The sequence below is a fragment of the Harpegnathos saltator genome, unplaced genomic scaffold (assembly GCF_003227715.2).
Source record: "Harpegnathos saltator strain DR-91 unplaced genomic scaffold, Hsal_v8.6 scaffold235, whole genome shotgun sequence".
Taxonomy (NCBI): domain Eukaryota; kingdom Metazoa; phylum Arthropoda; class Insecta; order Hymenoptera; family Formicidae; genus Harpegnathos; species Harpegnathos saltator.
In genome coordinates, this window is record NW_020230023.1 from 570256 (window position 1) to 585802 (window position 15547).

At 44.6% G+C, this 15547-nt stretch overlaps 1 protein-coding gene across 3 annotated transcripts; it reads right to left on the reverse strand.

Moving 5' to 3' along the window:
- Positions 1 to 1848: 1848 nt before the first annotated feature.
- Positions 1849 to 15106, reverse strand: GLS (glutaminase). 3 transcript variants are annotated; one of them, XM_011154510.2, is made up of 13 exons: positions 15028 to 15105; positions 14581 to 14964; positions 13235 to 13332; positions 10116 to 10151; positions 9547 to 9646; positions 9324 to 9466; positions 8831 to 9204; positions 8366 to 8646; positions 7886 to 8062; positions 7253 to 7413; positions 6738 to 6863; positions 5993 to 6133; positions 1850 to 5787 (listed from the first exon to the last, which is right to left on the reverse strand). In XM_011154510.2, exons 2-13 carry the CDS (start codon positions 14638 to 14640, stop codon positions 5607 to 5609), a joined length of 1878 nt encoding a protein of 625 aa, XP_011152812.1. In that variant the 5' UTR covers positions 14641 to 14964; positions 15028 to 15105; the 3' UTR covers positions 1850 to 5606. The 3 variants fall into 3 exon arrangements, with proteins under 3 accessions (XP_011152814.1, XP_011152813.1, XP_011152812.1); XM_011154512.3 differs by lacking the exon at positions 10116 to 10151 and having other exon boundaries at positions 1849 to 5787; positions 14581 to 15106; XM_011154511.3 differs by lacking the exons at positions 10116 to 10151; positions 13235 to 13332; positions 14581 to 14964; positions 15028 to 15105 and adding an exon at positions 10222 to 11966 and having other exon boundaries at positions 1849 to 5787.
- Positions 15107 to 15547: the final 441 nt, after the last annotated feature.

The following is a 15547-nucleotide window of genomic DNA, read 5'->3' on the forward strand; positions in this document are numbered from 1 at the left end:
AGCAGCGAGAAAAAGACAATGACTCGCTCCAGCGCCAGCGCGACAAATGGAGCTTGAATCAGGCGTCGCTATTACGAAATGTGCCGCACAGTATGAATCCGTACACAGAACCAACGGGGAACCTTTTGGCGTCTTCAGTGATTCATCCCGCGCGAGCGCGACTATGGCCGAACGGCAAAATTTGGCGTCGATCAGGAAAACCCAACCGTTTGTTGGCTCACGTGCTTCAACTGCGGTATTAGCGCGGTGCGCTCATATTCTCTATACTTAGATGACACACACGGCCAGTGTGATGTAACTCGTAAGTGTATATACGCGTACATGGACAGCGAGGAGTGATTAATCACCCGTTGTTTAAGATCATCTCTGATTTTCCCAGCGTTTATGCTACATGTAACTCATTATAGGAAATTAACATATTACGAGCCGTGTGCACATATTGTGTATTTCAGTCAACCGGGACTTTTACGGTCGATTCCTTCAGACACGGTTGAACTTATTGATTGAAATTATTTCTTTATCATCAACAATACCGCGTGTATACACTAGCTAAATAAATCCGTGTTTAAAATGAAGAAATGTTATCGCCTTTTGTCTTTTCAATTGTTGCGATATCCTTTTTGCGCCTGACGCAGAAAGTGTCTTAATGAGTGCTATAATGTCTGAGAATGAACATACGACTGGTAAAGAGTTGAGATAAAATCTATTCAAAATTTTCTTTACTTATTTTCAAATTTTATCTAATTCTGGAGGAAGTCTTTGAGGGAGGAATATTTATAGTCTGTAATCGGACTTTATATAATCAGAGAAAATTATATATCAATATTTGAAATATCTGTTTCCAGCGATGAAGAAATAAAGTAAAAGTGGCAAAATAAAAATAAAAATAGAACGAAAGTAAAAATAAAAGAGTAAAACTAAAAATAAAATAAATATGTATGTTACTTTGTATTCGCGTGGCGGACACGCAACTCCTACCACCGGTAGATGTACTCGATAATCAGTGACAATGTAGTTCCCCTTCTTTAATTAATAACGCCGCTGTTCGACGTCCTGTTCGACATCCGACACAGGCATCTACAAATGCGCGGGCAATACATATCTCACATCGTGCCAGCTATCACTGCGCGTGCTTTACTGCAACCGACTGCAATGGCAACGATTAGTCGCGCTTACTTGCTTGCTTACTTCGTTTCGCGTCGTCTCTTGATTATCAACTACACTCACATGTTTGGATAAAATCAAGAAGCAATGTCGCGTGTGCAATGTCGAGGTCGTAGCCAGTCTCTGTTTTTCGATATTACTTTTTGCCACTGTCACGTTTTGCATTCTCAGTCGTGATATTACGTCATGGGAGTACGTTTGATACGCTTGAGGATTTGTCTCTTTATTGCTATCGCTAAAATATTATGCATCTCGTATATTTTACGATCGTCTGATTAGCGCGTTAAATGGAAACGCTGAGAATTAAAACGTGGAAACACAATCGGCAAGTCTCAGCAAGACGCAATTTGCGTTTTTCCTTTTTCTTTTTTCCTTTTTCTTCTTTGTTAAATTCGGTTGATTGCGCGCGATTTTATGTTGCTGTCGGCCTTGTGATGAAGAATAATATTCATTATTAAAACGATAAAGAACAATTGTGATTTTAAATTAAATATATAAAATATCCGACATATTTACTCAACATAAGCGGTCGATAAATCTAAACTAGTCTCTAATCTAGTGGAGTATTAATAAGAGAAATTAATTATTTTTAACATTCGTGTTATATAGACACAAAAATTACATTAAAAATGTTAGACGTTCCCAATGTTATCATCAAGAATGACTAGGGAGGTGCGACAAATGCGACGAAAAAATCAATTTCTTAAACATTTTATTTCCTAGACAGAGCAAATACATTGGCGGATGCATCATTGACTTGATTGACAAAATTATACGAGACTGCTCATGCGAACACACGAGCAAGCCTCTCTAAGAAGTAACGTGAATATTTCCTCCAGACAATCATACAAAAATACGCAAAGATGATCTCTCGTCGTGAAACTTATCGTTGATCTACTAATACTGCAACTAATTCTCGCGCGAACGGTACGAAACGGAAAAGAAACGAGAGACTTTGTGATGTTCGTCACAAAAATTTCAACTATAAATCTCTCTCGCGTGCTTTCACGTTCTCGCGCAACGCGAAATATGCATAATATAATAATAGTAACGATATTATTGTCATCTTTTCATTTTGCTTTATTTTGTCCATTTGGAGAAAATATAAGATTAGGTCTCCCTCTCTACACGAAGCAATCCTAGCTACCGTTCAAAAATATTTGCCTAACGTCGAGTATACAGATCGCAAGCCCTGGATAATGCGCATTGCGAAAAATTGACTCTTCCAGCCTTGCGTTTGTCGGCTTGTTTATTATAATATAAGAGCACGACACTCCCCCGGGTGCCGCGATGAGGTCGTGCGATTGTGCTCCGATTTGTCCGAGAACTGTTAGACTATGGAACGACATGTGTACTTCTATATATCGTCGATGATATATTACGGAGATGTGTCGTAACAGTACATCTCCCGTCGCGTCGTGTCTCGCGTCAATATCCGTTCTTCGTGATTATCTCAACGACGTAAGTGTACTAAGAGCTATCGAGATCATCTACTTTCTCTCTCTTTCTGTCTCTCTCTCTCTCCCTCTCTCTCTCTCATCCGAGTGAAAAATGCAAACGATAACGCAACAGAAAAAATGAAAACGTATACAGTGCAGAGAGCGGATGATTCGACGAAAGGCAAATGTGTAACTTCGGTGCCTCCGAGGAATCGTTGAAACGTGTTAAAAGATATATTAGAAAAGAAAGAATCCGTTTAACGCATAATTTATGCGCAACCCGTTACGAAGAATCCCCGCGAGATAGTATCTGTAGTTCCCGACCGACTCGTAATCCGTGTATTTTACGTGCCGTTATGACAGAATGGATTATAATCTGCACAATTAAATAGAGGAATAATAAGCTGCGTCGAGAGATGACTAATTTGCCGAATCGTTGATTGTACTTCGTGTAAAATCGGAGAATCTGAAGAGCGGAGTGAGATTGGGGAAACGAGAGAGAAAATATGGAAATATATCATTAGTGTTGTTAATTAAAGCGTGCAAAATGAATCGTCAGGCGAAAACAACCCGACTCTATCCTTGAAGGCTACGTTTACTCTCGTCCAGTAAGGCAAACCCCGTGTCGAAAGCTTCGAAGAAACTTCGTCCTCTTGTTCTTTTACATATTCTATCCCATAAGAATAAATGACCGAGTGTAATCTAAAGAAATCTTTTTACAAAGATTGATGGCGAATTCACCACGTGACACCACGTTGTCCCATTGATATCTGCTGAACGAATAAACCGTACGAAAAAGATCCCATCGAATTTGAAGACCATACCGAGTCGTATCTCCGTTATTCTTCACTGATCTGATATGTAAGTCGGAAATCTTTATCGCGTTTATTATTAAGTGTACATTAAAAAGAAACATATCAAAGTATACTCTAAAGAGGGAAGAGTAGCCCCTCCGTCTCTGCGATAGTGAAGGATGCGAGGTAGAAGTAAAAATATAAATTAAGAAGAAAGATAAAACGAGCAAGTGTCGAGCCCTTCACTGCCACAGTTGGTTCCTTGAAACGTTGTGCTGAACAATGGAAAGAAACCACGTGTGGCAAATACGCACATAATATCAATCACAGTTACCGTTAATCCGAGCGCGCTTAGATAACTATACATCGCGCATAAATGGGACGAGGTCACGGCCAGAGAGTTTTAAAAACTCGTTATTGTCTCTTCAAAGTCGACGTGTGAACGAATCCCTTCAGCCCAGCGCGAAGATCGTATCGAGTTCGTCAAGTGAAACACGAGCGTTCGGTAGTGTCGCGAATAATCGTGCGAAATTAATGAGATTACGTACACCGTTGCGTTCCTTAAATAATACAATACAAAAGAAAACAGCGAAATATAGGACACTCATATAGGATAGCCAGACGTTACAATAAAACCCACGCTTGACCGATCACAGCTGCACAGTTATTGGCCAAAAATTTGTCATTCAATATCGGTGCGTTACCGGCGAAAAATTGGACACTTTCTCGCGTCGTTTATAATTTTTAACGCAGTTTGTAATTATTAAGAATAATTTTTGGGCTCATATAATATCGGAATGATAACGAAAGATGCATTCTCTGCAACAGGATTCATCGCAAAATCGAAATCATAGATTTATCTTCAGCCCGCGAGATCGCAAAATTGATCGATCGCACAGAGAGGCGGTCCTCCCTTCACCGGAAGCGGGACCATCTCAGCTTTCGAGTGCAATTTACTCCATGTCGCTACGATTATTTTACATGAGGATATCGACGAGCGGCGAACGTTGTTTGATCGGCGACTAACGCCCGGTTACAATGTTGCGTGCCGTTGCTTTCAGCGCCGAACGCACCGCCGCGAGCCGCTACAATGTGTCACGCGCGTCGGTCGGCGGTAAAAGATCGCTCAAGTGCACCGCTCACACCTCAAACGAAACTTAAAGCGGCCGTATCTCGCCGAAAAATCGACGTACGAGCGCGAAACAAAAACCATTCTTCTCGGTGTCTCGCGCGGTACAAGCTCGCGCTTCTCGCGTATGCCCTTGTCATGACACATATGTGCGATCGCGACACGTGGTGCTCGCGCCATATATCGTTCGTTGTTTATATTATACCGAGATTATTTCTGACTCGGTGTGTACGGAAATTATTTTATACTTTTGATCCCGAAAGTTAACGCTTTAGACACCGAAATATTTAGACAAGGAAATTCCGCGATGCTCAATGTGCGCTCGCGAACGCTCGGTCTAGAATTGGTTGTCGTTTTTGCACTCTTGAATTATCGAACTCGACTGTGGAACTCGACGTCGGAAACATGACACTTATTAACCCCTTGACATACAAATAAAACGGGACTTGATGCTTCCGAAAAATACTATTTAATTTCGCTCAACTGAACAGTGATGTGGAAGGTGAGAAAGAGTACATTTTATTTATCGACGCACGAGTGAAGCAACATAGTTTATTTATATACTGCACGGCGTCCGCTGAAAACAGCTTTTGACGAGTCAGACTCGTCAAAGTCTACAGTGGCACATGAAACGAATAGACGACCCTAACTCGTCATTGTATGTCAAGGGATTAATGACCCGACATAGGGTCGAACGTCAGGACGATCGGAGACCCGGTACTAACGTGGTTCCTCCGGCCGTCCTAGCTGACCCCGAGGAAAGGCATTCCGGTGGGGTTTTAGCCGGTAAGAGTCCGGCATAACTCTCGCCACCCCCAAGGGGCGAGAGTATCCATGAGGATTTTCCCATCGTGAACAAAAAAAAAAAAGAAAAAGGGTCGAACGTAAGATCTTGCATGGGTACTCTCGTTATCTACGGCGAGAACGCGTTTCTCCTCTCTGTGACCTCGTACCCCCAATCACCGCGATCGATACGCCGTCTCTCGCGCCTCTGTCTCGTCTCGCGACAGCTTCCTTTTGTCTCCACCCTCGCACAGCCGTCGCGTCTCAGTCTCGCGCAAATTCGTCGTCGCTGGTCGTTCACGGTAACGGCGATTGCACCGCTTTCTCCGCCGTTTTGCACGACTCGCTGTCATCATTGATGCACTCGTTCTGCTTGTTCTCGAGCTCGGTGTTGTGCGCGAGGGCGTAGTTGTTGAGATACTCCACCACCTGCGTGTGCCCGAAAGTCTCGGCTTCGTCGACCGGTCGTTTGCCCCATCTGGAAGAAAGATGAGACGACGCGTACAGTTCGCGAAGCTGCGCTCGCGGAGTAAATCCATGGGGAACCCGAGAGAGAGAGAGAGAGAGAGAGAGAGAGAGAGAGAGAGAGAGAGAGAACGAGAGCGTCGTCCATTAAATGGCTGTAATAATCTCGCGATCTCGAGGCGTTCGCGGGTTCGAGAGCGGCACGACGCGGCATTTACCTGTCCTTGGGATCGTGTGGGACACCGCATTGCTCGATCAGAAACTCGACGCAATCCAGATGGCCTTCGCTCGCGGCCAAGTGCAACGCGGTTCTGCCGTCGTAGTCCGACAAAGTCATGTCCATTCCGCTCAGCCGGTGTCTAAAATTAAACACGCGAGAATGTTGATAATGTTGAACGTGACTGAGAAAACACTAGCTCGAAATGTCGAGTCCGGTCCCAAAAATGAAACACAATTCTTCTTCCTTTTCGTTGAGAAATTTCCCACGTCGCATTTCAATTTATAACCCAAAAGGAATGGTCTTTATTATTCTGTGCGCGCCGCAATATTTAACGTATTCTATAAGAACTGTATCTTAATTATTTCTCTTTGTCTCATATTATAATTATGTTGCAATCACGTCATATCCGTGTTATAACTTGGATAAAAATGACAAATTCGTTCCGTAAACGATACGATTACGATAGATTCCTCTTATTGAATTGAACACGCGAAGTTATCTCGTTATTCTCCTAAGATCAGTCAGTAGAGTGACGCGAGTCTCCGTATTTTTTCGGAATTTGTGATAATCTCGTTGCGATGACCGCGCACGCACATCGTATGACACAACGCGACATCGTCTCGCCGTGTTAAAGTTCACGCCGCAGCCGGCACGCATACACGTGTCTCCCAAGAGGCATCGGACAAAAAAATACCTCACGGGCGCTCATCTTTATTAAACAGGTTCTGCAAAGCGTATCTCACCTCCTCATCGCGGTGACGTCACCGCTGGCAGCGCTGAACAGGAGATTAACGATCGAGAGGCCTTTCGTCTCATACTTGTGCCGTCTAGGATCCTTTTTGTTCGTCGCGTGCTTCAAATTGTCGTACCTGCGATCGCAACGAGCGAGTTAAGCCGAGAGAGAAAGCCCGATGAGAGCGACTCGAGAAAAATATATTCGTGTTCGTTGAGTCTCGCGCCAACGACGTCTACGATCGATGACGCAGACGTGAGAGCGACACGCGAGAGACTGAGACGAATGTCCGAAAAAATATTCCAATAGTCAAAATATATTCCAAGTTAAGAAGCATTGTAGTAAAGATATACTTAATACCGTATATATCGAATATTGTGTTTGGAATGATTGAGAAAGATATATATATATATATATATATTTCTCTCAATAATGCATTAGATAATAATCTAATCTCTTATAATATCTCTCTTCATCGTGGTTAATTCGCGTTCGTCTAACTTCCGACAAATAGGATCGTTATACCTGTGAAAATTAAATTCGCGCACGAGTTCCTCGCAAAACTGGACACCGCGGCAGGAATTTCCAAGCGGGTCTAAAGGCGGGGACCATGTGCAAATTCCCATGACATTCGGAATTACCACCAGTAGACACCCCGATACGCCGGACTTCGCCGGTATACCAACCTAGAATATGATGTAATATTAATGTTTGTAATTATGGAGGGAAAGACCAAATTTTTTTATTGAATTTAAATATGTCGAGGAAGGTTTGCGCTAAAGAGCATCGTCTTTTATTCAGAAGTAGACTGATCGATAATTTCGAGTCAGCGTTTCCTTCAACTTCGGTCATATTATCGAATTTTCATGTGTTTCTTTTTTTAACAATCAGTTTCATCCACTTATCGGTATATGAGCAAAGAGAAGTTCTGCTCTTTTCTTTAAATTTATCCATTTATAAAATACCTCACGCTAAATGTAGTATGTATTTATCAAAACTAGCATATCTCCAATTAATAAGCGACTTGTCGATTCTCCGCTACGTTTGTAAAAAGTAAATATTTGCCACATCCGTCAGCAGTTATTTACGAGCAACTACTCGTCTTGCAACAGTCCGCCCGAAGATGTCAGGCGTGAATTTAGCGTTCATTAAGCTTACTTTGAATGCGAATTGTCCGCTGTAGTCGTACATGCCGCAGCTATGCATGAGACTCAATACGTCACGGACGCTGTCCGGTTTTAGGACCTTCTCCTCGGTGATCGGACAAATACCGCCGTTCGCTAAAGTCGCAGCCATCACTGCCATCGTCTCGCAGTTCGCTTCCATGGCGCAGCACTTGCCAATAAAAATAAAATTCATTGTGAGCGACATATGCGCGCGGTTCGTGTCGCCGAAATAGAAACAGCATAGACTCCGGTTTACACCGGTCCGTGCGTCTTCCAGACTACGTCATAGACTACGTGAAACTACGATAAGTTATAAATTGCGAAACACGATCAGCTATTCACCATAGAATATCGCGTGTTTACTCGTGTTTGCTTATCGATTTAAAAAAGAATCGCGCTTCGAAAGCTGGTTTGTAACATTTTGCTTAAATTCTCCTTCTTGGTTACAAGAAAAAAAGAACGAAATAGCTACCTGGAAGTAAAAGTCCATAATGTCGCGCAGATTTGATCTGTCCGGGTAACACTGGTGCTCCCTCATGTAAAATCCTAACGCGTAATTTCGGTCGGCCGCCTCTCGCTCCGACAGGAAGACCGCGTTGTTGAAGCCGAGATTTTCGCCGCCGGCCAGTCTCTTGAAATAGTCCATTGTGAAGTCGAATTTCTCAGCCTGCGCCATTTCCGGCTTGATTAAAGCTTTCAACAGCGAGCAGATCAATATCGCGCCGGCGTTGATCATCGGGTTGTGCGGTTTCTCTAAAACGAAAAGTCGGTATAAAAAAAAAAGTTGCAAATGAAGAAACTGAAAGGTCGGCCTTGAGGAGAAGATCCGTGTTGGAAACTGGGAAGGTGATTGATCTACGCAAAAGAGACCGGGAAACAAAGTAAAATAAAATAAAACACTCGGGATGAGTTAATCGTCGGATCGAGCGACACTCACTGTTGTAATCCAACACAAGCTCGTTGAAATTTCTGCCAGACGGCTCCTGGCCGACGTACTGATGCACCACTTCTTGACCCAGACTGTCCAAGGCTATCGCATATGTCAGCGGTTTGCTGCAACTTTGAAGGGTGAACGGTATCGAGGTGTCGCCGATGCTGAATCGCTGGCCGTCGATCGTGCACAAGGAGACACCCCAATATTCGGGGCTCATTCTGGCTAACTGCGGTATGTAGGAGGCCACTTTGCCCTCGGTGTTCGTCTTGCATTTCCAGTAGAAGTCCTCCATGTGCTTCGTGAAGCCGGCCCAGTCGGGAATTATAAATTGGTGCCTGAACGCCCGCGAGATCAGGACAATGTTGGGATTTATGATTCTGGAAAAGGGCATCGAATTAGAAAGATAGTTGTATTAAAGAGTTCTCCGCATTTCTTTCTTTTCTTATTTTACTTGAAACAAACAAACAAACATCCTCGGGGCTCCTCGGAGGCTCACCTTCTGAATTGCTCTCTGTCGAGCTTTTGCGTTTCGTGCGAGACACCCTCATGGCCGTCGGTTTTGATGTGCTCCTTCTTCAGATTGTCCGAGAACTCCTGAAGTCGAGGATCGTTCTTCCGCAAGCCGGTCGTTCTTAGAGCCTTGAAGATGGTATTTTAGGGATATAAATATAGTACAGTAGTCGCAGTATAACGACCGCCGAAATAACGATTGTACGTACAGCTAAAAATTTTCCCACCGATAAGAGACCGGTATCCTCGTTCTTGAACATGTCGAACAAGACATCCTCCGCGTTCGTGGCTTGATCCTGATCTCGAGTGCTGCAAGACGTAGAACAGTCCAAGGTTATGCAAAGACAAATAACACACTCGTGACGTTTGTTAATGAAGATACAGTTGCTATAATATACGAACGAAAATACCGACATGGTATACGAAGATACCATTGCCGTTATTAATTGATCTAACTAAAAAACTTTTCACCTACATCCTACTGCTCCACATGTACCACTCGACAACGTGAGACTTTTCACTTAAAAATCTCAGACGTGTTGTGTCGTTTTTTATTTTTTTTAATTGCAAAGCTCTCCGTGCATTAATTATTATAAGCGAAAAGCGACAAAGTCGAGTATCGCAGTGAGAAAAGAAAAGTTAGAGGCAAAGTGTCGTCGCAAAATTCCCTCGCCATTGTCGCCGTAATGAAGTGACTCGAAGCGTCAAGCATTATTTTGTTAATCGCGATGAAATTAACCATGCCACGCCATGCATTAATATAGCACATAGTACTCACTACATGTAGTGGCTGTCATGAATGAAGCTGTATTCGCTGTAACGAAAAGCAAGACAAACGATCTCGCATTAGTGGTGATAATACAAGTTGTTAATGCGGCTGTTACCTAAGGAAACGCGCCAGCATCCTGGTCGACTGCTCATCCTTTTTCTCCAACCAAATCGAGCACGCGATTTTCGACTTGATCGCATAATCTTCCGAAAGTTTTGCCAGCTGGAGATTAGATTCGGCGGGTTTGGAATCGCAATCGATCGACTCGATGTAAGGCATCGTGATTGTCTCGCGCTTCAGACGTCAAAGATCAGCGCGATGATATATATATATAAACTTGTTTATAAATACTAATTGGGATATTGATTGGAGTTTATCGATTGTATTCCGGCTCGATTTGATCCTCTGTTAATTGTTCCGTTATATCTGCACAGTTATGTAGATCAGACTGAGCGTCAAGTCTAATCGTCGTCCCGACTAATAATTAAAATTATTCATGCACGTTCGCGGTGATCGACGCGTCCAACTCGCAGATTTTTGCAAAAGGGCATCTCGCGACGTGTACTCTTTACGTTGTAATCCACTGTGATCACAAGATACGTCCGAGGGAGTCACTGGTTCTCGCACATAGCATATAATCCAAGAAATTCAACGAATTCCGTGCGGGATGTGATTGACTCCTTCTTCCTTTTCTCCTTTTTACGCGAAATCTAAGAGATTCGCTCGGCAAAGCGGCTGCCTGGTCCTCGCGACGAGGTCTATTGGACGCGAGGGCATCATCGTCGGCTCTTATATTAGCCGAACGAAGAAAACAACCTTTCGACCTCCCGTTCGCGCGATGATAAAAGGCGGATCCTAAAATAGTGTCGTATTTGCGTCGGCGGAGCAGGTGGTATCCCGGCAGCGAGCGAGAACATGCAATTCGCGCCCGATAACGAACAATTGTAACAAACAGAAGCCACTGGCAAATAATTGCTTCGCACATTAGAGCCGATTAGAGCTATAAAGGCTCCGCGTGGGGGAGGAAGGAGGAGACGAAGGTCAGCCGGTCGGTAGGAAGCGGAGGATATTTATATTTCGAGACCGTCGTGAACAACAAACTGTATCTTGCAACAGCGTGGATGGCGTCTTTCGAGCGCGAAATGTCGAGCGTTCGAAGTATCTCATGTGAAATCGCAATTTTCGCACGAATGTCCGCAGAATTTCCAGTTGCTGGTTGTAGGTCTCGGATGAGAGGAAGTCGATCGACCACCGCGAAACATTCGGCGTAGCGACGGAAGACGATCGCGAAGACGATCTAGAAGAGATCGTCTCGCGACCTTGCGCTTTTTCTCCGCTCCGTTGTAGCTCCAGATAGAATGACGATCCGAGGGATCACATGTTGCATCGAGCATGTTTAAATGATGGCCAATAATAACTCCTAACGACCTGACAATTGCGACGGGTCAACAGATCGCGGTGGAAAACGCGTTGGTATCGATCGTTTCGGTTCACTCGATGCGAGACGATCACGATGCCTCCCATGTGAGAAATCTCTGCGCGACGCGCGCGCGTCGGTGCGTGTCGTTTGTAATCCGGATATACGATTACACCCCGCGCATATCTGCGCTCTCAAATTTCGCGCAGCAGCGTAACGTTACCTTCGCGTCACGCGAGCACGAGCGTATGTCGCGAATGAAGTCGCGAATCAGATTCTTTCTTTCGTCGTATCAATCTGCAGCGAAAAGTTCTTCGTAAAAATATTTGTAAATTTGCCCTGAATGCATTTTATATTTCATCCCGTTCAATTCTCACATCGCACGAGCTGTGCGCTGTCGATGTATTGGGTCTGTGCATAATTCCGTAGCGAAAATCGAATAAATTTCAAACGCAAGATATTTAGCAAAAAAAGCGATTTTAATACTAAACTAAATATATTCCATTCTGTTCAGTGACTTTCTGCCAGCTCTCCACGAGCTTCATGATCCCTCTTTCATAGAAGTCCTGAGATCTTTTGGCAAAGAAGTCATCCAAGTGGTTTTGAGGTTGAGAGGACGCCCAGGGAACTGAAGGTTTTATTATTCAAATTGTTCTGTTGCGCCCGGACCAAGTGATCGTCTGAAGGTGCAAGGTCCTATACGATGGGTCCACCAAAACATCCCACCTAAGCCGCAATAACTTTTGCCGGGTCATCAGAGAAACGTGTGGTCTAGCGTTGTCCCGGTGGAACACAACACCCTTTCTATTGCCAATTCGGGCCGCTTCTGATCGATTGCTCGCTTTAATTTGGCCAGTGCTTTAATTCGTGAGCAGCACTTCAATCGAATCAATCGTTTTGTTGGGTGGCAGCAACTCATAATAGACGATTTCTTTCCAATCCCACCAGATACAGAGCGTGAGCTTCTTCGAGTATAATCCAGCCTTTGCGACCGTCTTAGCAGCCTCCTGCCCGCGCTTCGGTCATGATCTTTTTCGACTGACATTGTTGTAGACAATCCACTTTTCATCGCCAGTGATCATCCGCTTTAAAAATGGTTCGTTTTGACGTGTGGCGTTTGAGCAGCAAATCGCAAGCTGAAATTCGGTCCATAAAATTCTTTTCGCTCAGTTCATGCGGCATCCAAGCATCAAGCTTGTTTATCATCCCAAGCTTCCGTAAATGTCTCGAAATAGTTGATTGGTTGGATCAATGTTGAGGTTATATCCGATCTCTGTAGTCGTCAAGTGTCGGTCGGAGTCGATTAAAGCCTTGATTTGATCGACATCGGAACCAGAGCGAGGAGCATCTTGGAGATGAAGATCTCCGCAACGAAATTTCGCAGACCACTTCCGACACACACTTTCGCTTACGGCATTCCCTCCGTACACGGCGCATATCTTTTTGTGAGTTTGCGACGCGTTTTTGCCTTCCCACTTCAAAATAAAAAAGCGAAATGCACCGAAACGTAATACACGTTTTTTCCTTCCCTCTTCAAAATACAATTAAACTTCGTATACGTCACGATGAATACTTTCTTAAAATGTCGGCACAAATTTCAGCTTTCACTTAATGTACGACACTTCTTCTCGAGCGGAAAAACAACTGCGAACGACATCTGTCGGAATTTCGCTACGGAATTATGCATGGACCCAATGGATGTTCTTTTTACCGTGTCTGAGAATATTCCGATTCCACTGTGGTTCCGAATGCGGCGTCCAGATATTTCGCGCTTCCGAGTCTCGTCGACGCCGGCATCGCAGCATGCTTCTGTAAAATCGCGAGTATCGTTTTGTAGAGAAGCACGGAAAGTCATTGTAGTTGCTTCGAAGTCGCGTGAGATGGAACTTGCTCGAGTGAACAATACGTGGCGACTTTATTCTCGTTGAAGAAAGGAAACAAAAAAGTAAGAACGAGAGAACGAATCGGAATAAATGATTGACGAGTCGAGCATTTGGAGATGGCCGCATGGAAGGACCGCGTCGGTTGCTAAGCAGCTCTGTATTGATCCTTCGATGAATCAACTTCTAGTACTCTAAGCGGAATCCTTCCACGTGCCACCCTAATTCGGATCAGGCGCAAACGCATGTGTGGCGCGTAACGCATGGACCTAATGGAAATTGAAGGGTCGCTCGATCGTAGGGTGGGATTCATGAAAAATTGCTCTCATCGTGCGCCTAATCACGATCAATCGATACTCGGAAAATCACATTTCCATTCCATCGCGATGATAAAAATATCTCGCTGCTAACACATTCATCTCTCGAGAATTTTCGAAAATTGACAAATAAATCGCCGATCTTCGGAGAAAACCGAGTACCTCCACGAAGAGTCGGAAAAGATCGAAAAGTCGCTCCAGCTTCGTAATTATTTCACGGATTTCGGAACGGATTTCGGAAAGCGCGGAAATATCGTTCGCACATTTACGTTATTTTCCCGATTAAAAACGTCTCAGAGAAATTCTTTAATAATCTTTATCTCATATATCTCATCAGTCTCTCCCAAGGTGACAGCGGAATAAATTTAATCAATTTGAACGCAATACGCGTACGGATATGCCAGCGATATAATTCCTCATAATTAGCGATGATTTCTCATGCGCGAGCTGCTAACCAAGCGAGGCTAAATCGAGCACCTCGGTGGCACGTCGGACGCGTGTCAGCTATGACAAGTGCAAAAGTATTTTTGTCACCGATATAGGCCATTGCCGTCGCCCACGTGGTCACGATCGTGGACATTGATCAGTCGTCGACTCGCGCGATTTCTCGGCAACGTAACGCCGAATTAGTGGCACAAGTCACCGATTGCCGTCGTGAACTCTCGCGAAGACATTTCCAGTGTTGCGTAACGCAACGTAAGCGCGAACGCCATGTTCGACGTGCTCTCTGTCTCTCTCTTTCTCTCTCGCTCGTTCGAACATTCACGCGAATGTTACAATTTTATGCGTTCCCGTCATCGTGCGAGTCACTTGCTCAAATTTGTCCTCCTCTTGTCACCTTTCGCGCGTCACGTCCTTACCTTCCCGCTGGAGTGCAATCTTCTGAGCCCGATCACTCCGACCCTCACGATTTTCAGCATCCTTGTACCTCGTAGCACCACAACAGCCTAGCTCAGCACTAAAGTCCCTCTCGCTAATGTGTCACCCGATAACTCCGTTCGACGTGACAATTTTTCGGACAGGGCAGTTGCGAGAGCAATCCGCGACGATTCGTGAGATCGCGAATATACGTTTAACTCGCGCTTAAAAAACAGTCCTTTCGAATCCTCTGCTGACGTCCGAAATTTTCCGATCGATGTCGCGTCCGCTGCTTCGTCACTTGAATCTTTTGGATATTCACTCGTACCTACACGAGTCCATATTCGCGGGTAATAACCTTTTCCGACTCGAGCTGCTCTCCACCCCTGCAAACGACAAGTCCACACCGCGAATTACCGCCGATTGACGCTCGTGCACTTTTTACTCACGACAATGACGACAACGGCGGACGATGGGAGACGACCGACCCTCGGCGATTCGACGACCAGCGTCTACTGCATCGAGGGTCGTGCGAACGCCCGTGGAAAAACCGGCCGGTGGGACATGCGCGATTTGGGGATGACACGCCGGGAGTCTCGCGATATAGCCGACGTGCGACACGTCGCCGTGAACTCGTGGTCGCTCGGTCGCGAGGCCGTCGCGCAGATTATCCTGTAGGAAGCTAAGACCACGAAACGACCTCACGACGCGTTATCTCGCTATAGAGAATTCTGTTACGACAGCGTGGAATTATATCGGCGTTGTGTGACTTGATAAAAACGTGGGCAAATATATGTAGAAAAGGGTACACCTTACCGATCCTTTTCATTTTGAAATATGTTATAAAGGACGAAATTCTGAGTGACTTTTTTTTCCTAATAGAATTATATGGGGATCGCTTATAGTTTCTGAGATATTTGACTTTAAAGCTTTATAATTGTACGTTGAAGTATATTTGAAGTAGACAAG